Source organism: Rhamphochromis sp. 'chilingali' (assembly GCF_963969265.1).
Source record: "Rhamphochromis sp. 'chilingali' genome assembly, chromosome: 4".
NCBI classification, from domain to species: domain Eukaryota; kingdom Metazoa; phylum Chordata; class Actinopteri; order Cichliformes; family Cichlidae; genus Rhamphochromis; species Rhamphochromis sp. 'chilingali'.
Window position 1 is genome coordinate 10,610,680 of NC_137948.1, and position 26,940 is coordinate 10,637,619.

Sequence of the window (26,940 nt, forward strand, 5' to 3'; positions counted from 1 at the left end):
GTATTAGTTATGCATACACATCTGAATGAAAAGGATTGTTGTAAGACAGGTGCATTGTGTTTCACCCTTTACTTTTGATTACAACCAGAAGAATTCAGGTCAGTGAGTCTATCTCAGCGGTCATTGGGCAAGAGGGCGGGCACTTCCTGGACAGGCTGCCAATCTAAAGCAGGATCGGTGCATAGAGACAGAAAACCATTTATGCTCATATTCATACCTATGGCCTGTTTAGAATCATGATGTCCTTTGTCTGGAGAGAGTTCTCTGGAGAGAACCCACAAAGACACGGAGGGAAGATACACATTCCACACAGAAAGGCCCAAAGCTGAATATGAACCCAGGAGCTTTTTGCTGTGATATAATTCACTGCTTTACAATATTTCAGCCTTGTTGCCAAGTTTTCACTCTTCACTCTATTTCATTTTCAGATTACAAAGCTTAACTGTACTTTCTATTTAATTTTCCCCCTCCTCCTATAAACAGACACTATGGAGGTACCCAAAACAGGTTTCCCAGCACCACCGTACCCCGGTCCCCCTTTGGACTACAACGCTGTTCAGCCTGTTGTTCAGCCTGTTGTCCAGCCTGCGGTTCAGCCAGTTGTCCAGCCTGTTGTTCAGCCAGCTGTTCAGATTGGTGAGAGATCAGAAGCTACCAGTCATTTTATTTAAATAGTTCGCCTGTATTGCTCTTTTATGATTTGCCACTTTAGTCGGTGTGGTTGAAGGTTTTCTTCAGCTTTTGTTAAGATTGTTTAAAGTTAAATATCTTTTCTTTATGTCCAGTTCAACAGCCTGCATACCAATACAATGCACTACAACCTCAGGTTGTGCAGCCAGGTGAGCGTCTTTCTTCAGTTCAATATGAATTTGCAAAATTAAGCAAAAACTGAGATAGTTCCAAATCCAGTCTTCATGGTGTTTTAGTGAGGAAGTATTATTGTTATTAAAGTAATCAGAAGAGTGTGCTTTGTTGTTTTTGCAGTGAGTCAGGTGGTGGTGATGCAAAGTCATCTCCCAAAAGATGTTCCTGGACAGATGAAGTGTCCTCATTGCCAAACCGATGTTGTGACTAAAACCGAGTACAAAATTGGGATCCTCACCTGGATAATTTTTGGCGTATTACTACTTGTAGGGTGAGTTAAAAACCCCAGCACACATGACCAAAAAAACCCTCATACACGCTCCAAAACGTCATACAGGAGTGGTTACTCAACAACACATAAATATATTATAAATATTCTAGTAAAAACCGAGACAATGAAAAGCAAACAGTTTACATTCAGATGTTTTACAGAGTGTGATGCACCTCAAATCCATTCAGGTCTACAGAAAGCTTTTAAAATTAAACAAAACAAAACAGAATTTGGTCTACGCTGAAGTTTCCTTTTTTAGTAAACTAATTAAATTTAGGACCCAGAATGGAATATGTGTACAAAGAAAATATTCCATTGTATATTAGATAACTCAAGAGCAGTTTGTCAATTCCTGTTGTTCTTGTTATATAAATATAAATGGTGTAATATATATTTGAAAAGCAAAAAGCAAAGGGATTACCATAATATACGTGTTACTGTTGCTGAAAACACCGACGAAAATTACTTAATATTATCACTACATACATCATAGTTACAAACAAAACAACAAATCGTTGGCAATATGGTGACAATGCAAGACAACGTGAGGATCGTTATTGAAGTCAGTCTTCTTCTCACTGCATGCCCATTAGTTCTGGTAAGCAACTAAAATAACAGATGTGTGAGTTCTGTGAGTTCAAGATGTAGACTTGTTTATCGACTCTGCCTAATCTTTAACAAACATTCAGCATAACTGATCATTCACACGAGGAACTTAAGCTTTATGTTAAACCTGTGTAATATGTGATGTGATCATTATTTTGATGCCATTTTGTTGGTTCAAACCAGCTGCTGGCCTTGCTATGTGATCCCCTTCTTCGTCAAAGAATGCAAGGATGTGGAGCATTCCTGCCCCGCCTGTAACAGCGTAATCCACATCCATAAGGTCCTATGAAGCAGAACTACAGTTTACCTTCTACTGGACCAACAGCAGCAAGGCAATATATGTTTTACCTGTATATGTACTGAACATACTGATAAAAGCTATACATATCAGCAATAAAAGAGCTTTCTTGTTTTCCAGGTGATTACTTGAATCATGTTAAAAAATATAAGTTAATTATCAGGATTGTTTTTATTTGTTTTTTTAAAACTTGTAGTGAGTGGTGTGGTCTTGGTATGAAATACCTCAGTGATGAAGTGAAATGAAGGATAATATGTATTAAATGAACTCTAGGGGACTTTTTTTTTTTTTTTTAAATATTCCTACGAGTGAAATTTGTATATTTTTCCACCTAAAGTTATTATCTTGATTTTCTTTTTGATGACATATTGAATGTTTTTAATCAAATTCATAATAATTTAATATAAAAAGACAGCAAAACTGATAACAATACAACAGAAGATAACATGTCAATATTGACCAGTGATCATATTTTAGTCTTTTAAAAACACTGGACACTTTTCATGCAACATTAACTTTTTAAAAAAAATAAATGTATTGTCACCCAATAGGTATTACCTAAATCACTCATACAGTTTCTCTTGGCTTAATTCTGTTTACATTTAAGTCTTTTTAATTACAATAATAATTCACTGTTTGTAAGATGGAATCATGATTTACAAATAAATAAATGTTTAATTATCAGTGAAGTGCAACATTTCTTGACTGTATAACTGAAGACTGCAATAAAGTCAATAAATATTCCTTATATAAGAAAACAGGTAAATTTAAGTTTTAACCCAAACATTTACTCTTTACTACTTTATTTGCTCTTTCATAAATGAGAAAACAGATAAATAATTTGATGGGTAATATTGGTAAAGTAAGGCATAAATGTAAAAGTTTTTTTATTCAATAGAGGGATGTGTGTGTTTTTGTGTGTGAACTGATTGGTGCAATATTAAAATATAATTTATATGCGGGTCTGGTTACATTGATTGATGGAGTTACAATGTCCCGGGCCGCAAACAGCTGATCTGAGCGCATACATGCACCACCACCATTAGTCTACTATTGTTGCGCTGGGTTACCGTGGCTGCACGTCTTTTAGTTAACCGGGCAGTTAAACAGAAAAAGGGGTGAGAGGTATATTTTGAGCCGCACAGACGGTGGCCAACATATTTTTTTTGCTTACCTTTAATAAGGCCGGTTGCGTAGACACCTCGCCGTTTATGCGAGTGGTTATGCAAGCCGATGGTGTTCCAGGGTTCAAATAGTGGGTTCGCGTGCGCTTGGAAAGGTCATGTGAACTGCATTATTTTTGTTTGTGTTTTTTTGTTATTGTGAAACACTGTAGGCTGCCTGGAAGTGGTCATAAATGTCTATATATATATATATATTGTAGGAATACAGCCGGAAATAAGCTGAGGAAAAGGAGGTATTAATAGACCTCTCTGCATTGAATCGTATCTGTTATTAACCTCTGTCTCTCTTCCACAGCATGTATTTTATCCTGTCTTCCTTCTCTCACCCCAACCGGTCGCAGCAGATGGCCCCGCCCCTCCCTGAGCCTGGTTCTGCCGGAGGTTTCTTCCTGTTAAAAGGAAGTTTTTCCTTCCCACTGTCGCCAAAGTGCTTGCTCATAGGGGGTCATATGATTGTTGGGTTTTTCTCTGTATCTATTATTGTACGATCTACTGTGCAATATAAAGCACCTTGAGGCGACTGTTGTTGTGAATTGGCGCTATATAAAAAAAATTGAATTGATGGCAGGTATTAGAGCCATATATTACTGTAAAGACATTGTTCCTGACATCTTGCCTGGATAAGCATGGCTGACTTTTGTTTTTCCAGTGAGTAAAAACTACTTCATTCCATGCAGGTGATGCAGGTATAAGTATTTTGTTATGCACATGCATTTGAATGAAAAGGGATTTCTGCAAGATAGGTGACTCATGTTTCACCTTATCGATCTTGCTTACAACCAGTTGTTGTTTTGACTTTTCTCACTCATAGTTTTGGGTCTGAACACAGTACAGGAGACAACATGCTTGGTTTCCTGTAACATTCGTTATAGACGAGTTTGACCAAAATTTACTCTTAAACCATTAAGTAATACTAAAATTCAAATCTGAAATATTTGAGCAAATTTGATAACATTTTTGATTTTTAAAATTGTGAGCCTTGTGTGAGGACAGGTGGGACTTGATAATAAAAGGTTATTTGAGCTTCACCTTTAAAATCTGAGTAACCTTAGCCAAAATTATTTTGTACATTAGGCTAAAATAGTTTGATCATCAAACATTTTAGTGCAAAAATAACAAACCCACTGGACTCACAATATTTCCATGCTTATTTACTGTCCGTCTGTTTTAGTTACTTAGACAAACTAGCCTGTTTGTCATGTTGTTGGGTTGTGGACCCAGCGTTTTATGTTGTTGTTGTTGTCGTCGTCGTCTGTGAAGGTTCTCAGTCATGCAGGTCATCGTAGTCTACAGTGTTGGGTAAGTTACTTTAAATTAGTAACTTAGTTACATTACTAGTTACTTCTATCAAAAGTAACTCAGTTACTTCAAGTTACTCGTTACTTTCAAAGTAACTAGTTACTAGGGAAAGTAACTTTGGTTTTACTCAGAATTCTCTTGTTAATGTGTTGCTTCCATAACTTTGCCAGTCTTCTAGCTTACTTTCTTGCCACAAGTGCACTGTGCCACCTACCAATAGAAAGGAAAAAATAATGTGCATATTTCCACGAGAGAAATCCCACGCCTGGACCATCATTGACCGCTGCCATGATTCCAGCCTACGTCACAGCGTCATGTGCGCTTTTTACATCCAACACAAAAACTGCAGTCGTGGTGCTTTCAATTGTACTCAGAACTCGGAAATTCTGCCTTCCTAATGGGAAGATGTAGGTTACACCAGACTGCAGATGAGCTGCTTACAGGGCTGGACTGGGACAAAAAAATCGTCCCGGGTGTTTTGACTAGAGACTGGCCCACCATATATAGGAAAAATCATAAAGACTTTGAATGAAAACAAACACTGTTGTGACAGTGATGAACACTGTTTTGATGGTATATATGCATCAATCTATCAATCATTTGTTGTAAGATTCAGATAATTATTTTTTTAAAAGCCAGATATTTTAAATGAGAATAAGAAAGAAAAGTATTTCTTTGTGCCCCCCTCTCCCTGTTAATGCCCTACCTGCCCCCTTGGCAACACTTTGCTAGACCTGCCCCTGCACAGTTACCAGCTGTCAGCTACGTAGAAAACGGATCCTGGTGTTATTTGTCTCTCAGAAACAGTTCATAACTTCCCTTCAACTCATTTATGTCACCTATAGGGTAAACCTGTTTCTCCATCACCTGCTCAGCCCTGATGATTCAGTAAGGACATCTCCTGGTTTCATTTTCACGTTTTCCTCTCACCACATATCATGACCAGCAGCTTTTACAGCTGTGGCTCCAGCAAACATCAGCTGATACTAGAAATTAATATTAAATAAATTTTAACAACAGCTGATCAAGCTTAAACGTGCTGCTGTTGTTTAGCGCGATATCCGCTGGTTTCTTCTTTCTGGCGCAAAGTGGGCGATAAATAAACAAGAGAGAAAAGCCGATCAGCTGATCATTGATCAGTTTCATGACTGAAGTAGAAACAGGAGAACCAGGGGAGAGAATGAGAGAAGAAGAAGCAGCTGTGCAGCGTAAACACAGAATAAATCCAGCTTTGTGTCTTTTTCATTCTAGCTGAAGTACGGGACAAACTGTGCTCCCTTTCACCTCAATACGAAACGCATAATATTTTCTCTGAATACGAGACGATTCTGTTTTTTAGGGGACGGTTGGCAACTTAATAACTAACCTTATGAACAAAATAAAGTTCAACATCACTAACATCATAGCACCCACCCAGCTGTATAGTAACTCCGTCATGCTAGCTAGTACGCAGTAGGAAAAAGTCAGCATAACAAAAATAAACTGCACCTAAACTTGGTTTATATCTGACACAGATAGACTGCAGGTCATAACTTCTTACCTGAAGTTCAGTTCACACCGGCGGGTGTGAACTGAACTGACCGGCCCAGGATGTGGCTTACTCACATCCTGGGCCATCTGACCTCAGGAAAACGCCTCAGGAAATCACATCACTGATGGTGGATTCTGCTTTGTACAAAGTCAGGGCCCTGTTACACAGGGCTTCCTAATCTGAATCAGAGTCTGAAGACAATGAAGAGAGGAGGAGGCTCTTTGTCTTTGCTGGCTCCTTTGTGGTGGCATCTTTACACTGTTCCTGCAGCAGGGCCTAAAAGCTGGTGCAAACCTCTTCTAGCTCTCCCCTTGCAAGACACTTTAAATCCTCGGGTCAAGCACAGTAGCTATCTGGAGCCACTGATGGTTGAGTGTAGCTACACGTTGGGATACGTCCTTTGTGAAGGCAGTCTTAAATTTCATCATGTAGTTTGAGTCATCATCTGAGACATCCATGGTGTAATGCAGGTGGCAGAAAGCAGGTAAAATCACTGAACATGAGACATATGTCTCACCTCTAAGAAGTTCAGTCACAAACCTGTAGTAGACAGTTCAAGAAAGTAATTATTAATCTACACGAAAACTTATCAACTGTAGAACTTTTTGAAGAAATGGTAACAATAAGTTGTAAAAAATATTTTTATTTAAATAAATAAATAAATAAATATTTTTTTATTTATATAGCACCTTTCAAGACGTATGCAGCACTTTGTGATTCTAAGTCATAAAAAGATTTAAAAAGAGAAAATAAAACAGGCAAAAAATTAACCAAAAGCAGTTTTAAAAAGGTAAGTTTTGAGTTTTGAGTACCTGCATGGATCAAGGACAATTGCCAGTTTTTGGAGTTTTATCAGCTCTGATGGATTTAAAATGACTAGCTTTTGATTTTGTTTGTCTAAAGCAGCTAAAACAGCCTCTTGATTCTTTAGTAGACGAGAAACCATAACCAACGTTCAATTCTACCGTATGGAAACATCCTGTATGAGTGGCTCTTTCTCAATCAATCAATCAATCAAAATTTATTTATATAGCACATTTCTAAGACCGAAGTACACCAAAGTGCTTTCCAGTAAAATCGCAGTACAAATAAAATCACACTAAAATATAAATTACAAATATATAAAATATAAGATAATTACATAATCTAAATACAGAGCCAGATGTAAATTACCCTAATTCGCCTTAAATGCCACATCAAACAAATACGTTTTTAAACGTGATTTAAAAGGCTGAATGGAATCTGACGCGCGAATATGAAGAGGGAGAGTATTCCATAGCCTGGGTGCAGCAACGGCAAAGGCACGGTCTCCTCTGGTCTTCAGCCGAGACCTAGGTTGCACCAAGAGCAGTTGGCCCGATGATCTTAGTGCTCTCTGAGGGCTGTACAGACAGAGGAGATCAGCTAAGTAGTCAGGTGCCATATTGTTTAAAATTTTATAAGTAAACAATAGAATTTTAAAATCAATTCGATATTTGATAGGAAGCCAGTGTAAATTTTTCAGAACAGGGGTGATAGAGTCAAACTTTCTAGTGCCGGTCAAGAGACGTGCTGCGGCATTCTGGACCAGCTGCAGACGCTGCAGAAGAGAAGATTGTAGACCCAAGTAGAGTGAGTTACAATAGTCCAGTCTTGACGTAATGAAAGCATGAATGAGTTTCTCCATATCTTTGTGTGCTATGTAGGGTTTAGCCTTAGAGATTAGGCGTAGTTGATGAAAGCTAGTTTTTACCACAGTAGAGACCTGTTTGTCAAGTTTGAAGGAACTATCCATGAAAACTCCAAGATTCCTGGCAGTATCAGTAAGGTAGTTAGCAACAGGCCCAAATGTGCCAGTCAATTGTCCCAGAGGCATATTTCAGTCAAAAACAATAATTTCTGTCTTCTTTCCATTTAAAGTAAGAAAGTTACGTGATAACCAGTCCTTGACATCACTCAGACAGTCAAACAGAGGATGTGGTGAGGATAAAGCATCCCCAGTCAGGTGAAGGTAGATTTGAATATCATCAGCATAACAGTGAAAAGAGACATTGTGTTTTTCAAAAATGGAGCTCAAGGGCAACATATACAGAGAAAACAACACAGGACCCAGTACCGAGCCCTGGGGCACACCACAGCGGAAACGGGCAGAAGAAGAGGAATATTTTCCCATCGTGACGGAGAACGACCTCTCAGAAAAATATGATTTAAACCAAGATAAAACATTTCCTTTGAGGCCTACTACATGTTCCAATCTTGCCAAAAGGATATCATGATCAACCGTATCAAAGGCTGAGGTCAAATCCAATAGTACTAAGACCGCAGAGCGCCCAGAGTCAGCAATTAAGAGAATGTCATTAAAGACTCTTAGTAGGGCAGTTTCGGTGCTGTGACGCGGTCTAAATCCAGACTGAAATTTATCACTTATACCGTTTCTCTCTAAATAGGTCTGTAGTTGCCGAAGCACTATTTTCTCTAAGACTTTTGACATAAAAGGAAGTTTAGAAATCCGCCTGTAATTAGCTAGAATGTTACGATCAAGGGTACTTTTCTTGATAACAGGTTGCACGACTGCATGTTTAAAGACAGTCGGAACATAGCCAGATGACAGTGAGAAGTTCATTAGAAATAAAATACAAGACCCGATTGTATTCAATGCATCCTTAATGATACGAGAGGGAATAATGTCGTGCAAAGAATTTGAGCTTCTCAGATTATTAATTATTTCCTTTAAAGTCAAAAATGACACAGGTTCGAACTGTTGGAAAACCGTTGAACATTCAGAAGCTGGGGCTTGATTTACTACCAAAGAATGTGTGGCCCTTAACAATGAGATTTTATCTATAAAATAATTTAGAAATTTTTCGCAGAGGGCCGGGGAGGCACCCATTGAAACATCCGAACAGGGATTAACCACTGAATTAAAGATTTTAAACAGGACTCGAGGATTATGGCTGTTATTCGCAATAATATTTGATAAAAAAGAAGTTTTTGCCATTTTGGCAGCCTTCTGGAATTTAGACCGGCTCATATGCAGGATGTCAAGGGACACCTGAAGATGATCTTTTTTCCATCTTCTCTCAGCTCGACGACATTCACGTCTAAGAGCGAGGATGGATTCATTTAGCCAAGGTTGGCGTGAGGTTTTACGGCGTCGAATCTTTACTGGAGCCACAGTATCCAAAATAGAAGTACATATAGAGATGAAAGAGTTGACTACGCCATCAACCGAGAGAGGTGCATTACTGATGTCTTCATAACAAAAAGAATTGGCAAAGGCCGCAGAAAAAAGAGCAACAGCCTCAGAATTAATCGGACGTGATAGGCTCGGTGGACCCTCAGAGTTCAGTTCCATATTGCATGACTGAACATCAAACATAACTGGGAAATGATCCGAAATCCCAGCATCATTGATGTCTGTGATGCAAATGTCCAGTCCATACGACAATACCAAGTCCAGCATATGCCCTTTAATGTGGGTTGATTTCCTCACCCACTGAGTAATATTAAAAGAGTCAATAAGGGCAAGAAAGTCCTTAGCCAATAGGTCCTCCTCGCAGCATAAATGAATATTAAAATCACCACAAATAAGTACACGATCATAACTTAAGAAAATAATTCCTAGAAGATCAGCAAATTCACGGATAAAGTCCTTGTTGCGCTTCGGAGGTCGATACACCACCGCACAGAGGGTCCGGGGGGAACCGGACAACTCCAGTAGTTGTACTTCGAAGCTGGAGTGCAAGGTGGGAGGCAGTTGCCGCACTCGGAATTTACTTCTAAAAACCGAGGTTAGCCCTCCACCCCTGCCCGCAGTCCTAGGAGAATTAAAGAAAGCACAGTCCAGTGGAAGAAGTTCCGAAAAGGAAGAGGACTCACCAGGGCGAATCCAGGTCTCTGTTAGAAACAGGACATCCAGCCTTGATGCAAGAAAAAAGTCGTTTACAACGAAGGACTTGTTCACCAGTGACCTAGTGTTTAGCAGTGCCATACGGAGCGTAGCCTCGTTGACGCTACTGGGAGCACGTCCCAGCCGACGAAGATTACTGTAATCCACACCTCCTCCAGAGGCCCGCTTCCAGCTCCATACAGGTGGACACTCAGCTGGTAGAACCGAATGGGCTTGCTGGCCAGCATAGCGAATCCATCGATGACGACACAGTCTGAAGGTATGCTGGGAGGGCCGCAGGTTGTCAATAATGGAGCAGTAACCAATCACTCCATGTGCTTTTAGGTAAGCTTTAATACGAACGCGAAAACCACTCCGCTTACCCCGTTTCCTATATCGTTTCTTGTGCGGTGTAAAAAGAGGCAGGTAATCCGTGCAGGCGGAAGTATGTGGTCGAGACTGGGAAAAATTCCCTAAGTTCCAATATAGATCCTGCTTTTGGTGATTCAAGGGTCGAAGATTTAAAAGAGTTTGTCGATCATAGGCAATCAGGGCAGTAACATCCGGAAAGCATATAGAAAGTAATAAAACAAAGAGAAAACAACACTCAGGAAGACGGACCCAAAGACGGCTTGCCGTACACACTGGTGCCATCTTGCGCGGTGTAGTTCCTCCATATTAGCAGGGCTGTCTTTAATGCATCTAACTTTGCTTGCTTTTCAGTGTAATAAAGCTGCTGAATTTTACTCGGAATAGTGCTTCGACACGGCATTTGGAATGTTGGATCACCTGACGCTAACTGTAACACATTTTTTGACGCCCCTATCTTCTACCACTGATAGTGGTCTACAGTCCAGAGCAATCCATTTTGCGAGATAATTTGTAAGTTTGTCCGATGCTGACTTACTGATTTTGGTCCTGAAGCCAGTCATTTCATCAAGTTTGGGCTGCTGACACCTTTTGTTGGTACTTGGACTGCTACCGCTAACAGCTCCCACAGTTTCTCTGTTCGCTGCAACATGTTTTGCATTTAAATGCTACCGTAAGGTTGAAGTGCTTCGGTGGTATGCATACTCCCTTTTGTACAGTTTGCACAAAACCACGCTTTTATCAAGGCTTCCGTTGAGTAGTCTTTTGAAATGAAATTTACCTCCGATCAGTCCTAACAAGGCTTCTTTGTAGCTCAGATGTGTGCATCAGTTTAATCGGTATACCAGTAAATCGTGCATTGACAGAAGTTCCCCTTTGCTTGGAATGCAAAGTGCAATTAAATGTGTTATTTTTTCAAATTAATTAATCACAATTAACACATTAAATTTCCACCCTTAATTCAAACCCAGGACCTTCATGCTATGAGGCAACAGCGCTAACCATCGTAGAACCATGCTGAGCTTCACTGCTTTAAAATCCTTCAATGTTTTCACTCACTCGAAACTGTTCACTGTAAGCTAACAGTTGTTGGAAGAGATCGGAAGAGGTATAAAGCTAGTCTTACGAGATTCCCCACTCCTTTTTGAATGTGCCCGTAGTCACTATTGACACAGATTAGGATCAATGAGTTCCTTCAGCATGTCTCTACCCTGTTATCTTCCATCTCTGTCTTCTTTTGTCTTTTGTTAGAACACTTGCAATGCTTAACAAAATTATTAGACTACCACCCAGTGTAAGGGTTATGCCACAGCTGCGCACTGCAAGATGCCAAGTTAGTTATTTACTTCCATTCCTGATAAAAAAAAACCCCAATAGTTTCAGGGGTTTAATATAATGCTTGATTATAAGCATTATATAATAATGCTTAAATTTGTTGAGCATTGTAAACGCTCACTGGGACAGAATAGGATGCACACATACAAAAGACAACATGGTTAAGTGCTGGTTTGTCAAACATTTTCAGGTCATGGGCAAATAATTTATGTTCTCTATTAAGTTAAATTCAAACTATGTGATATTGGCGCTATAATGGCAAGGGGGATTTGTGACAACAAGCATGAGAAGGAATGTTTAAAAGATGATATCAAGACATGATATGAATGTTTGGAAATGGCGGCATTAACAAAAAGACAGGAGGTGGAGATGGCAGAATTTAAGATTCTGAGATTTCCTGGTGGAACAGGATTAGAAATTTGTGTATCAGAAGGACAAGTGAGCAGCTTGGAGACAAAGAAAAGCAAGGTTTAGATGTGTGCAGAGGAGGAATAGTGGATAAATTGGGCAAACAATAATAAAGATGGTGTTGCCATGCAGAAGCAAAGAATAAGACCTTAGAGAATATTTGTGGATGCAGTGAGAGGACAGTGACAGCAGAGGATGCAACGGACAAGGTAGATGCAGATGACCTGCTCTACTGATTGCTAAAGAGAGCAGCCGAAGTTATATTAATAATAATAATAATAATAATGATAAGAGGAAAGGGTTTATATTGAACCATGAAGGGATTTGAAGGAAAGGTGTTGCATAAAACAAGCTAGCATGTAAGCTTTGAAATAGCAAGAGGTAATAAATGAATTAACTTCCAAAGTGAGACAATTTATCCTGTGAGCCACAAAGTTAAATTCATATTTTCATCTAAGTCATCAGAGATGTGGAAAATGGCTTCTTTAAGCTTTGATTTGCTCATTTTCGAGCTCTCTGATAGGCCATTATTGGATGTATTGACCAATAGATCTTCTGCTCTTGCTCTTGACGAAGGCGGTCGCACTTTTCTCCTCTCCTCCTCTCCCTTAGCTTCCCTGCTTAGCCTCTTATGTCCTTGTCTAGTCTTGTGTTTTTTGTATTACTTTTCCCTGGAACATTCTCTCATAGTCTGTTCTCTAAAACCTAAAAGAGGAATTATGGATTGGATCAACTGGTCCCTAAATGCAATTGGCACCCCTTTCTCAACAAGAAGTCTGGGCTTGGGTGAGCCTGAGTGCTGAAGATATCGACCTATTCGGAACCATGGTAACAGGGTTCTGGCTGATCGGAGCTGGCTTGGCCCTGACTTATCGAAGAATTAAGAAAGCGGAACCGGCTGTTCAAACCCCACAAGGCTGCCCGCTGGGATTGGAATGATGGGATGGCGTGAGTTTCTCAAAATGGGCTCACTGAGTGCAGCACGGACAAGATCTTGGAGAGGCTACGGCTGCTGTGAATACTCAGAATAAGATCTCTGACTGCAGACTGGATACATCTCATAAGGGCTAGCTCGGAATAACATCTCTGGGCGCAAATTGGATGACATCTCGGGGAGGCACACACATTTTTTTTGTGTTAAGATTTATACTTGTTATACTTATTGTCTCCTAAATTGCTAATGTGCAGAGCGGCTACTCACATTAGTAAGCTAACCACCACATGGTTTGTGCATCCATTGTATACACCAAGAGATATGTAAATATGTTCATACTCTATAAATACAGTTTACATGTGAATGTTCTGTTAAATAACAGAGTATATTGTTGTAGGTATGAAGTTAAAACTTTACATTTAGGTTCATATGCATTTATAGTAGAGCTATAGAGTTTTTTATTGTCATTTGCTGTCCTCTAGTGACTTATTTAGAGTAAAACAAACTGGGAATTTTTTTTTGTATAGCAACCGTCCTACTTTCTATCTCAGTGATGCCTGCAGCAAGAGGGAGTGTCTAAAGTAGGGTGACCATATTTTGATTTCCAAAAAAAGAGGACACTTGGTTCAGTCATGAAAAACTTTAATAATACTGTTTGTTTAAAGACATTTTTAACATATTTAAATGATGTCACCTCTGTGTGGTTAATGAATGGGAAAATTAAAAATGTCATATAGACTTTTACAAGTCAACAAGTGGGAAAAAAAACTTAAAAACTTCTGTAATTAAATTATGGTATGGAAATAATGCCTCATCTGTATAAGAAAAATGACCAGTGAGCAGTGAGGTATTGTGCAATAGTTTCTGCATTCTTATTTGGGGTGTTTCTAACCCCAGTTCATTTTGTTTGCACGCAGGGGTGGTCCTAGCCTGTTTGGTGCCCTGGGTGAACACTGCCTCGCCCCCCCCCCATACTGAATTTAAGCGGATAAATATTTTATATAGAGAGAATATACAAATGATGCAAATGGCTAACAAACAGCCATTATATTTCATCAGACATTGAGAATAGCAGACGAATTAGCAATACACCTCTTCCAAATAATGGCTAATTAATATCAATGCTGAATACAGTCCAAAAGATTCAATAAGCCACATCTGTCATGGAAACAACTATCATGTTTCCATGACAGGAAACACACAGGCTGTGTGGCAAGCGGGAATTGGATTCAAACACAAACTCATGGGAACAGAACTTAAACTCAAAAGCACAGCTTTATTGCTGGGAAACAGGCAATACAACAACAGGAAACTAAACTGGGGAAAACTAATTATAATATGCACAAGGAGACACAGAGAGAATCACACACAGCTATGAGGGACGACGCGACACAGAATGGGGGAGACTCGGTCATAAATACCCAGAAGGTAACGAGGAAAGTGGAAGCACATGGGGAGCACAGCTGGGGATAATTACACGTGACAGGACAGGAAAGACACGGAAACTGAAAATGCTAACACCAGACACAAACCTTAAATGCAAAACAGGAGGTACACAGAGGCAACCTGGAGGGAGAGAGAGAACAAGGAGCAGCACAAGGAACACAAGGCACCGGAACTAACATCCCAATATAAACACAGTTACACAAAGGGAGACACAGAGGGCAGCTATACGAGGGAACCCTATTAAATACACAGGGAACCAAACAGAATACAAGAAACTCAAACTAGGACACTAGGCTCTGAATAAACTAGGGTAACAAAGAAAACATAAATTTATAATACTAAAACACTGAGGCACAAGAAACTCAAAACACTGGGTCTAAAGACCCAGGGGTCCGTTCTTCGTACCTCGCTTACTACATCCAAGATCAAATGACACATCCAAGATCAAATCATCACGCCAACTTTGAGCTCGCTATTCCGGTTCTCCGAACACACCTGTTGTTGACGATTCGTATAGCTGGATGAAGTAATGTGAGATCACTGGGTGGCTTAACAGGGGCTACGCATCGATAGTAGAAACATTGATCGGCAACCCTTTGATTGGTCGGCGAAAATGTTGAAGGAGCGCGCTCAGTATTTTTCGGCAGCAGAGCAAGAACTCTTGATTGAGGGATTTCAGGAGTTTCAGAGTTTAATTAAAACGCAAGGGAACACTGCAAAGGCTGCAAAAGCAAGGAGAGAGGGCTGGCAGAAAGTTGCTGACAAATTAAACTCGTAAGTAATTTAATAATAATAATAATAATAATAATAATGGATTGGATTTATATAGCGCTTTTCAAGGCACCCAAAGCGCTTTACAATGCCACTATTCATTCACTCTCACATTCACACACTGGTGGAAGCAGCTACGGTTGTAGCCACAGCTGCCCTGGGGCAGACTGACAGAAGCGAGGCTGCCATATCGCACCATCGGCCCCTCTGGCCAACACCAGTAGGCGGTAGGGTAAATTTATTATATTACCATTCACCATCCATCCATCCATTCACTTCCGCTTGTCCTTTTCAGGGTCGCGGGGGGCGCTGGAGCCTATCCCAGCTGTCATAGGGCGAGAGGCGGGGTACACCCTGGACAGGTCGCCAGTCTGTCCCTGTGTGTTAGCCTTGCGACAAACAACCATTCACACTCACATTCATTTGCACATTCACACCTAGTGACAATTTGGGTTATCCAATTAACCTATCCCCACAAGCTGCATGTCTTTGGACGGTGGGAGGAAGCCGGAGTACCCGGAGGGAACCCACGCAGACACGGGGAGAACATGCAAACTCCACACAGAAAGACCCCGGCCTGATGTTGGAATTGAACTCAGGACCTTCTTGCTGTGCGGCAACAGTGCTAACCACCGTGCCACCGTGCTGCCAAAATTATATTACATTATATCATATTATATTACATTATATCCTCTTTCACATTAGAGCGACGACAGGACCCACTAGAACATGGGAACAAGTAAAAGTGAAATATAAGAATATTCTACAGAATGGTAATATTTATCACTTATATTTAGGGATGGGTACCGGTGTCCGGTGCCATGATGGCACCGGTTCTGACATAAACGGTAGTAACCAGACCGAAAAGCAGCGCACATTTCGGTGCTTTATTTCGGTGCTTTTTTTTCCTGAGCTGTGATACACTTTAGATTCTAGCCAATCGTTTTACGTTTCCGAGGATAGTAGGCGGGGCCAGGTACGTACATTCTGTTAGAGCAGAGCTACAGATTAAAAATGTCCAAGGCGAAGCGGTCAAAAGTCTGGCTGTACTTCACAGCAAAATATGCAAACTCAGCAGCCTGCAACAAGTGCTTTAAGCTGATACTGTGATACTGTCAAAGGAGGTAACACCTCAAATCCGATGAAACACCTGGCGATGCATAGCGTTTTTTTTAAAAGCCCAGAAATGCGCCGTATTTGATAGCTTGCTGCGAGACCTCACACCGAGCACATCTACTGCCGGTGGGTTGCCTGTTATGCAACATCCCCCAAAAATATGAAGAGGAGAGTCCTGGCCCCTAGCCCTGCCAGTGTAGCAGAAATGATGACGGATGATGGTGGCAGCAGCCGTTCTTCTCTGCGTGAGTAGCTAATTTACGTTGAGTAGGCTAACCACGTTATTACATTAATGCATGTAAGGTGAACTAGCAAACATCATCATAGCTACATGCGGCTGTCTTCTTGTTTGATGGCAGATACTCCCTTCACCCTGGCCAAAAAGGCTAAAATGACCAAAGAAAAAGTGGGAAACGGTTAAACATGAGAGGTTTTTGGACAAAGTTTGTGTTTTTTCCATTGTTTAAGCACTGCTTCCAGCCAAGAGTGATACCATATATGCCCCATAGCTGCAGAAAAGGCTAACATTGTTATATTTTTACAAAAAACAGCTGAACATGAAAGGTTTTTGGACCAATTTTGTGTTCTCCATTCTTTAAGCACCGGTTTGAGCACCGTTTGAGCACCGGTACCGTTTCAAAAGTACCGATTTGGCACCGGTATCGGATAAAACCTAAACGATACCCATCCCTACTTATATTGCTTTTAGTCTCTTGAAAAGAGACCCTGAAATAATCTGTTTGTTTATAACAGCAACCAAGAAAAGGGCAGAGCAAAAAAAGACAGGTGGTGGTCCTGCACCCCCTCGTCAACAAGTTGGTTAAGTAAATAATACCCTCACGGGAAAATCGATATCTCTCTATGAGCACACTGTCGCGCTGAGCTAAAGGATCCTGTCTATCCTGCAATATACGCTGAATTCTGAAAACTCTCCTTGTCAATCTTGCACCTTCCGCAATGGGTGGCTCGCGTATACGGACAGGACATGGCTGCGACAGACTTCCCAAATCCACCTTCGCTTTTATAGCCGTGGTCTCTCATCTTGATTACATGAAGTAATTTACTATTACTACTCTAAAATATGAATTACATCTGAAATAATCAAATACATGGAATGGAATGATTAATAGTACATTTCCCTTTTTTTAGGAAATGACCTGTATGTATCTGTATGAAATTAATAAAAGTATCAAGTACTGCATTATCTTTAGTTACATTGATAATATTTATTTATGGTAAAACAGTGGTAAAATATCGCTGTTGCTTTCGTATAAATGAAGCGGACATACCTGAGTGGCCGCGATCTAATCCTGTTTACATAAAGTAAGCCTGCTCCCGAGCAGGTTTACGCTTACGGATCTGTTGCTATGACAGCAAGTCCCGGATGAGCTTCGGAGAACTGAACGATCCAAGATCACGCGAAATCGTCAACAATCAAATCCAGCTAACTTACTTAGCGAGCAGGGCCGTGCAGAGAGGTTTAAAGGGGCGGGTGCTCAAAGTTAAAAAGGGGCACATTGAACCAGGCTGAATAACAACAACACACATTCATCAAGAATCTAATATGGGAAGGGCAGGGCTGTGTTGATCTGAGACTGTAGACATTAAAAAGTCCATAGGAGAGATGGTAGCAGATTAAACAAGTGTCATGAGATAATAACAAAATGCAAAGATTGGTGACAGCGCTTGGAACCATAAGGCAGCAAAAAACTGTGAGAAATAATTTAGGCTCTGCCTGTGAATCACTCTTTGCTTCTCTTCTTCCTTCCATCCCATCATTTCATATATCACTCTCCACTTGCTATGTGGGAACAAGGCACAACTTGCTATTGCAATAAACTATAATCTAATTATCCACACCTAACAACTCTTCCACTTAATCTATAATAAAATGATGACAGAAAAATGTTATAGCACTGCCTTTAGTAGCCTCACACAGCTCCTGCTGTTTCCTCCTCATGTCCTTACCAGGCTTGTCTGGACAATGTTATATCATGAGTAATATTTTTTTTAAAAATCCATCGAAATAAAACACACACATGCACGCACACACAGTGACATTTTAGACCTTCTTCAGAATACTGTATATACTATGGGCATCATGGTGCTGATCCAGAATCCTTACATATTTATTACTAGAGCTACAATAATAAAGCAATGAGGAGGGGGAAGTAATAAATATGAAATAATGTATTTATGATGATTCCATTTGTTTCACTATCCACTCTGTGCAGGGGCAAAGCTTATTACATTTTTAAACTGTAGAGATACAATAATTTTACTGCTGTAAAATCCAAATTTTGTCTTATTTAAAATATAAATCTAATATAATCTGCTTCTTAATGTATGTTCTTTAAAATACAGCTTGTGTTTTTAATATATTATAATTATAATAATGCATAATTATGTGGACATGCATATTAGATCGTTTTTAGTGAAATATAATCCCTCCAGAAAGGCAGGAAAAGCCCGGAAACTTACTTTAAAACTAAATATGTTTCTAAATACTTTAAAACTAAATATGTTCCCTAAAACGGTGACAGAGCTACAGACCCATGACTGCCAGGTAGCCAGCAGCTATGACCAGCACTACTTGTGCAGTTAATAAAAGGACAGGTAATGTTTGTCGTGCTGTTGCACACACGCACGCTCGTTTGTTTCAGTTCGTCAGTTGCCACAAGACAGCTTACCAACGTGTACGTAATAAGCTAATACTCCTGGGTGCTATACACTACAGTGTACGCTGTACACCTACTTACTGGTTTTGTCGCATCAGTCTGTGTCTCTGAGTTAACTTGTGTTTCTCCTACAGCTCCGGACCGCTAAAAATGCGCGTGCTCTTTGTGAGCTCGTTCCCGGCTCGTAACCAGCGCGTTCTGCCGTCAAGGGCGATCATTGGTTAAATGTGATCATGTGACTGATGCAAGCCAGATCCTTTTATTTAGCAAAACTGTGATTAATAGTTAAATATTATTGTTGAGGGGCACAGACAGGACTCTGCACGCACGCACACACACATAAAAAAAATAATAATTTTTTTTAAAAAAGTTGCCTCAACAAAAGGGCACTTTGGGCACCCATCAGGAAAGGGGCGGGTGCTCAAGCCCCTCTAGCCCCCCCCCTCTGCACGTGCCTGTTAGCGAGGTACGAAGAACGGACCCCAGGAGGACTCTGACAACATCAGTGTCTACTGTCTATCTGCTGTTTACTATCATGGCCAAGTGGCTCACAAAGGTAAACAGAAGTTTTCCCAATCCCTACTAATGAATGTTATCTTTTTTCAGGACACATCTGCTTACCGGTATCTTTTGCTTGTTTCAAATTCAAATTCAAATTCAAATTTTATTTGTCACGTACACAGTCATACACAGTACGATATGTAGTGAAATGCTTGGACAACTGCTCGTGACCTAAAGAGAACAAAAAAGGAAAAGGCTATGAATAAGATAGGAAATAAATATGAAAAATTAAAAAGGGTAAATTTAACTAGGAAGGAATAAAATATAAATTAAGGTTAAAAATGAAATAACTGTACAACACAAATTAGAATGAAGGGTAAATTTAACTGGGAAGAATAAGATAAAGATAAATATATAAATTAAAGTTGAAAATAAAATAACTGTACAACAAAATACACAATACACAATATAGAACTATATAAGAATGTATGAAGGAATCTAAATATAAATAAATATATACACAATAACAGCAGCTGTACAAGTATTAACCGGAAATGAAGAATATAGTGACCAGTGTTGTGCAAAACCAAAGTCCAGAAAGTCCAGTGTGTGTGTAAGAACCATATGTGTGGGTCAGTACTGTGTGGTGGTGTGATTGAGAGACCGTATCGCCTGCGGGAAGAAGCTCCTCCTCAGTCTCTCTGTGTTGGTCTTCAGGGAGCGGAATCGCTTTCCTGACCTCAACAGAGAGAACAGTCTGTTGTTGGGATGGCTGAGGTCCTTCACGATCTTCCTGGCCTTGGTCCAGCACCGCCTGCTGTAGATTGAGTGCAGGTCAGGGAGCTCGGAGCGGATGGTGCGCTCAGCTGACCGCACAACCTTCTGTAGAGCTCGTCTGTCCTGCATGGTGCTGTTCCCGAACCAGGTTAAGATGTTTCCCGCCAGGATGCTCTCTATGGTGCACGAGTAAAAGTTCCTGAGCACCTTGGAGGGCAGTTGGAAGTCTCTCAAGCGTCTGAGGTGGTAGAGACGCTGTCGGGCCTTTTTCACCACGGTGTTGATGTGACAGGACCATGACAGATCCTGCGTGATGTGAACTCCGAGGTATTTGAAGCTGTCCACTCTCTCCACTGGGCACTCGTTGATGACGGGGGTCTGGTAGTTCCTCTCCTGCTTAGTGCTGAAGTCCACTATCAGCTCCTTTGTCTTACTGACGTTTAGAAGGAGGTTGTTCCTCTGGCACCAGTTCTCCAGATTCCTAATCTCCTTCAGGTAGGCCGTCTCGTTGTTATCAGAGATCAGGCCCACCACGACGGTGTCGTCAGCAAACTTGATGATGGTGGTGGAGCTGGTAGTGGCCACACAGTCATATGTGTACAAAGAGTACAGCAGGGGGCTCAGAACACACCCCTGGGGGGCTCCAGTGCTGAGAGTGGTGGAGGCTGAGACATGTCCGCCCATCCTTACTGCCTGTGGTCTGCCAGTTAGGAAGTTGGAGATCCACTGACACATAGATGAGCTGAGTCCCAGATGCTCCAGCTTGGTGGTGAGTGTGGAGGGAATTATGGTGTTAAATGCAGAGCTGTAGTCTATGAAGAGCATTTTAACATAATTCCCCCTTCTAGTGTCCAAGTGAGTGAGTGATGTGTGGAGGAGATGAGAGATGGCATCGTCTGTGGAACGATTTGGACGGTAAGCGAACTGTAGTGGGTCCAGTGTGTCTGGTAGTGAAGAAATGATGAAGTCTCTGACCAGGCGTTCAAAGCACTTCATCACTACTGAGGTGAGGGCTACAGGGCGATAGTCATTGAGAGAAGCAGGGTGGGGTTTCTTCGGGACAGGAACAATGATGGACTCTTTGAAGCATGTGGGGATCACCGACTGAGATAAAGAGATGTTGAATATCTCAGTGAACACAGGAGCTAGCTGGTATGCGCAGTCTCTTAGGATACGACCTGGGATGCCGTCTGGTCCTGCTGCTTTCCTGGTGTTCACTCTCTTGAAGGCTCTCCTTACTTCATGCTCGGAGATGACGAGCACGTTTCCGGTGCTGGCAGTATCTTCCTGTCTGCAGCCGTTAGCGCCGCTAACACTAGCATTGTTGGAGACCTTAGCTGCAGCCTCGAAGCGAGCATAGAAAGTGTTCAGCTCGTCTGCCAGAGTCACGGCCGCGTTCGTCATACCGGTTGTTGGTGCTTTATAGTCCGTTCTCCTCTTCATTTCTGTTTTTTTCTAAACTGAGGACCTGATGGCTTTGACCTTTTCTTGTCCATCTTCCATCAGTAATTGCACTCTAGTATCAACCCCATCCCCCAACTAGAGAATCACCACAACATAAACTAACAGACTAATAGACCTACACATTGGGTTTTTTTCCGGGCTTTCACACAGCCCAGGAAAAATAATTAATACATAATGGGCTTGGGTTGACAGCATTATGAATAAAATGTGCACTATTTGGAAGCAGCCCGCCCCCTCCCCTTTCGGTTGTTTGTGAGACCTCAGCACAGCAGCAGCAGCAAGCAGGCACACCGAGGGCCATCGCGCTGACTTTGGCAAGGGCGTAGATTTGGTTTAGGCATTGGTGGGGACGGATGATTCAACCACTGAACCCTGCCCTGTTTCTTATTTTTGTCCTTTTTGTCTTTGCTTCTTGATAAAAAAGGAGAAATATACTTGCCTACATATGCTATTCTGCATGCTTTTAAACCATTTAAAATTACAATTCATAGTTTTATATGTGAATTATATAATGTTAAATTACTATTAAACAAATGACTGACTAAGTATTTTAGGCTTTAGTTTACTTCCACATTCCATATAAATCAGGTATCATGCTAAAATAAAAATAGCTTCAAATACAGTCATGACAATAAAAGAATATGACCTTAAGGACTTAACAACATTACTTCAGTTACACCAACATCTCTTATACATTAGCACAAAGGGAACACTGATTGACCTGGTGGTTTATGTCCATAAAACTACTCGTCTAAGATTACCACAAAGTAACAGATCTCTCAGCAAAATTATGCAACATTTTAGGCACTATTGCCCCGATCAAATCAGTGAGCTGGGATGTTTTATTCTAAACATGAACTACTGTTACAGCAACAGACATGGACTACATGTCCCACACAGCAACTCAACGTCCTCTATGTGAAGCAGCCAAACACATGCCTGCTCCTCTCGTTAACTGAGATAAACTGCTGGCATATTGGTTTTACATCTATACTGTCCAGTCTCTCCTGGTGGACATACAGCAGCATTGTTTAATCTCATTTGAGTCATTGTTGACCTTAGCCATGTTTTTAGTCTTCTGAGAGCACTGAAGCTTCTTTCAGCCCCAGTACCTGCGTTTTATCCTCAGATTAAAATTATTATTCTGTGCTTGATGTGTCTCACCTTTGGCCCTGGCTCTTCCCCTCTGACTGCACTAGGACATATTTCCACCTGATAAAATTGATTCATGCCATATAGAAAGTGAGACATGTCAATTCAGATTCTTTGATTCATTAGTGTATGTTTGACAATTTACATCAGCAGCCTAACAATTGTCATGATAATAAATACTAGTTAATCTATAGCACCAAATCATCAGCCAGTCACCTGTGACCTCGCCTCTTCACCTCTGTCCGAGCTACAACATGGCAGAGCTGCCTCTGTCACCTGATGAATAACAGTGAGACATTCCACATACATGCAGTCACACATGTGCTTCAAATACAGTCATGAACCACCAAGTCATCATCCAATTTCACCTGTGACCTTGTGTCACCATTACTCTCTGAGCTTTGTGTTGGTTCTTCTGTCACCTGACAAATAGGACATACATGACAATAAGAATAAAATGTGGAGCTGCTTCAGTGTTTCTGTCACTTTGTGCAGATCTCGACTCATCAGTAATGTTTGCAGGGTGAGTGCATTTTTTAAACAATTTGTGCAAACTGCACTACAAGGTGGAATATTTGCAAAATCATGACTACATGATATTTTGTCTCAAAAATTAACCCTATGAATATGTCAGTGCCATTAGGATGAAATTATTGTGTCACCAACATTTAACGTTAGACATATAATTTTAACAGCCTCTGTAAACTAATATCCTGGCTGCTCGAGGCTCCGTTTTCTCTGACAGTTTCAATCAAAATTAGAAATGCTGCTCTGAGACTGAGAGAACTGATAGTGCTGCCTGTTGTGCATTTAGTTTCCAAAACACGTTATTCATGGTTACATACAATTTTAGACTGATGTGGGCCAAAGCCCAGCATAGCCTGTAACATTATTATGACGGACACATTTTATGAGTGAACTTGACTTTAAGTGACTTACAGGTTTCTTTGAAAAATACTTTCTTATATCCAGGTTCTTCCTCTTTGCTGCCGTCCTCCTCGCAGCGCAGGTTTGCCGCTGCTAAAACTAAACAGAGCTCCCTGAAAGGCTCAGCCAATCACACTGGCCATATTTGTCACATGACGTAGGACTCCAGTAGAGGACGTAATTGAACTCTTTCTGCTCCGCTGGGTGAATGAGACGCTGACAGGTCGGTTTTTCTTTCTATCGGGATTGTTGTTCTTTACTCGAAGAGATCAAATTATTGGTGGGGACACGTCCCTTCCGTCCATGCCAAATCTACGCCCTTGGACTTTGGGTTAAAAACTTTAATCGTATAATCGTAACGACGGCGTTAACGTTGACAGTCCTAGTTTGTTGGTTTGTTTTTATTTTAGTTTTTTTCAAGCTGGTTATTCGAAGCCCCTCCAGCCAGCCAGAGAATCCCCCGCCGTCCCGCCCCTCTCCTCCCTGTGTGTGGCAAGCAGCAGGCGCACCTCGCAAACGGAGGGCGTCTTTGCTTCCCGCAAATGGGCAATAGAAAACCGATCGGTGCCCATGCAATCCCCGTAATGCGCTGGCGTGATGTCGGGGCAGCGTGGGTGCGAGCGACTTTTTTTTTTTTTTGCCACCCCACCAATATATCAAAAACCGCTACTGTTTGCACGCCACTATTCTTCCAGTCAAAGTACTGAATTATGATTGGGAATATTTTCTCTGCTCCATGGTTACTTCCGTCTGTAGAAATGCGACAGTACTGGATTTCATTACGAGTGACTTTACTGAATGTGGCGCTATCACACCATTGACAAGAGCTTCAGTCTTGGTGCGCGCACTGCTGAACTTTTTAGCTGTGTTAGAGTCTGTAAATGCTTTTTTAAGCAATGCACTAGTGCAATTCATGGATCTGTAGATATTGTGATGCTTCACAGTATGAATTGCCAGTGCAATCTGCTGCAGATACCACAGCATCCTCGTTTTCCCAGGTGTAACAAAGAACTCAGTCAACTTATAGATTTATTTTCATAAAGCCTTTTTATGTTTTTCTGTGTCCACGTGAGCAACAAGATCTCCGGCACCTTTGTTAGACACACAAATGTATGTGCCAGCTCTGAACACGGTGCACTCAGCCTCCAATTTATTTCGACCGGGACGGTACGAGGGAAATTTCTTTTGCAGTTCGTCTGAAAAGATGCACTTGCTCTTTGACATCTTTGAAACATCACCAGGCACACTGCTGCGCGCTGTCTGTCCCGTCTGTGAGTGCAGAACATATGGGTTCTCCATAGGCCTACAGAAAAACCCGGACATTTTCATCAATCTTGAAAATCCCCCCGGACAGAACGTGAAAAGTGGAGACGTCCGAGGAAAAGAGAGCGGCTGATCACCTTAGTCTAAAGGAGCCAGGAGATTTACAAGACCATATGTAATTCAAAGCTTTAGTAACCTTATTTTTCAAATTGAGATATCTATATAATATAGATAAATCATTTTTATAGTTAAAATGATTAATATATATATATATATAGATATATATTTGCAGGCAATTAAAAGTATACAGCAGTCAGTAAAACTTTGGCCACTGAGCCGATACTGTTAGGCTGGACATTTAATTATTATTAACATTAATTATAAACATGATTGATTAACATCAACCTAATCAGAACGTTTGTTATCTGCAAGTTGCATTAACACACAGGCCAAACCTCACTTCTGAGAATGTTGATATTCTTGCTTTTCCTCATTGCAGCCACCGCATTCCCCTTTAAACACACATACTTACTCATTCACCAGGACCATGTAGACACACACACGCATACCCATGAACGCACACCAAATGTATCTTATCCAGGAGTTACAATGATACAACATTTAAGAAAATATTTTCTTCAAAATATGTTATTTTATTATGACTTTTTTTTTCGATACATGTAGCTGTAATCAGTCGAACCATTAAAAACATTGCAATATCTAAAAGAGAAACCAATGAGCATTTTATTTTAAAAGACTAAACATTTTTTTTCTCTTTTGAAGATGTATTAGTGCTCATTAATAACTTAAAAGTATTATTTTTTTCATCTAATTACTTGATTAATCATTGAATAATCAATAGAATAATCAGTGTTGTATTTGAAATGGAAGGAGGAAAGACAATGTAAAAGAAGAACAACGTGAAGAAGACTTTCCCTCATAGTCAGAGCCCCCTCAAATTTCAAGACAAAAATCTCCCTCTGGAGAGAGTGTGGTGTGCCTTCGCCTCTCCCACCAGGGCGTAACTGGACTTTGCTTCCCTGCCTCTGAACCCACCCTCAACACACACCTGTGGCTCACTCATGCTGATTCTGCTCTGGCTTCTCATCACGAGTATTATTCCTTGCAGACTACTTAAGATGGCAGGAGATGTTGCTTCCTCGCTGGATTGTCGCACTACCTAGCGTTGGTGTAGCCTAGTCTAGAGTTTCCTCCTAGCGTGGTTTTCCTTTGTGTACAGGCCTACTGGATTCCCTGCCCGTCTCTCCTGCTGCATGAATTCCTGTGGACGTGTGTGAGTGAGCATAAGCATTCTAGATCGGACTGCCTGAGTGAGTCGCGGACTGTGTAAAAGAGGAGCGTGTGTGTGCCTGCCCTGGACCTTCCCTCACCTTCAGACACCTCCCCCCCGGAGCCCCATGTTGCCTGTTTACCAGTTCCACTGTATATATGTATATATCTTCACTTGGTGACATTGTAAATAAATCCTTCTCCATCTCTCTAAACTTCAGAGTCCTGCAAGTGAGTCCTCTGCCTAACAGACTGTGACAGTTAACACCCAGGAGGTCACTACACCAAAAAGCATTTAAACACATACAAGATTTAAATAAGGCAATGGCGACAATGAAACACAGGTCACTGAAGTGTTGCTACCCACATCATAGTTAAATGCAATCTGGACCCAAGCAGCAGAGACTGTTAGCAAATAAATATGATAAGAGCGGATAAAGTTTATACCACTGATAATAACAAGATAATTTCACTTGAGAGAGGGTATCCCTCTGACATGTAATTGGTGCCAGCAGACCCTTTATACTTATGCATACTGGATTACTTATCTGCCAACCTGCTGCCAGGCCAAACAGATCAAACCTGTGC

The 26,940-nt window shown here is 40.9% G+C and overlaps 1 protein-coding gene across 1 annotated transcript; it reads left to right on the forward strand.

Moving 5' to 3' along the window:
• Nucleotides 1–488: 488 nt before the first annotated feature.
• Nucleotides 489–2,030, forward strand: LOC308395990 (lipopolysaccharide-induced tumor necrosis factor-alpha factor homolog; the record flags this gene model as incomplete). The annotated part of the gene is made up of 4 exons (XM_080881050.1): nt 489–636; nt 786–839; nt 985–1,135; nt 1,925–2,030. The coding sequence occupies 4 exons, from the start codon at nt 489–491 to the stop codon at nt 2,028–2,030; spliced, it is 459 nt and encodes a 152-aa protein (XP_080737176.1).
• Between the last annotated feature and the right edge of the window lie 24,910 nt (nt 2,031–26,940).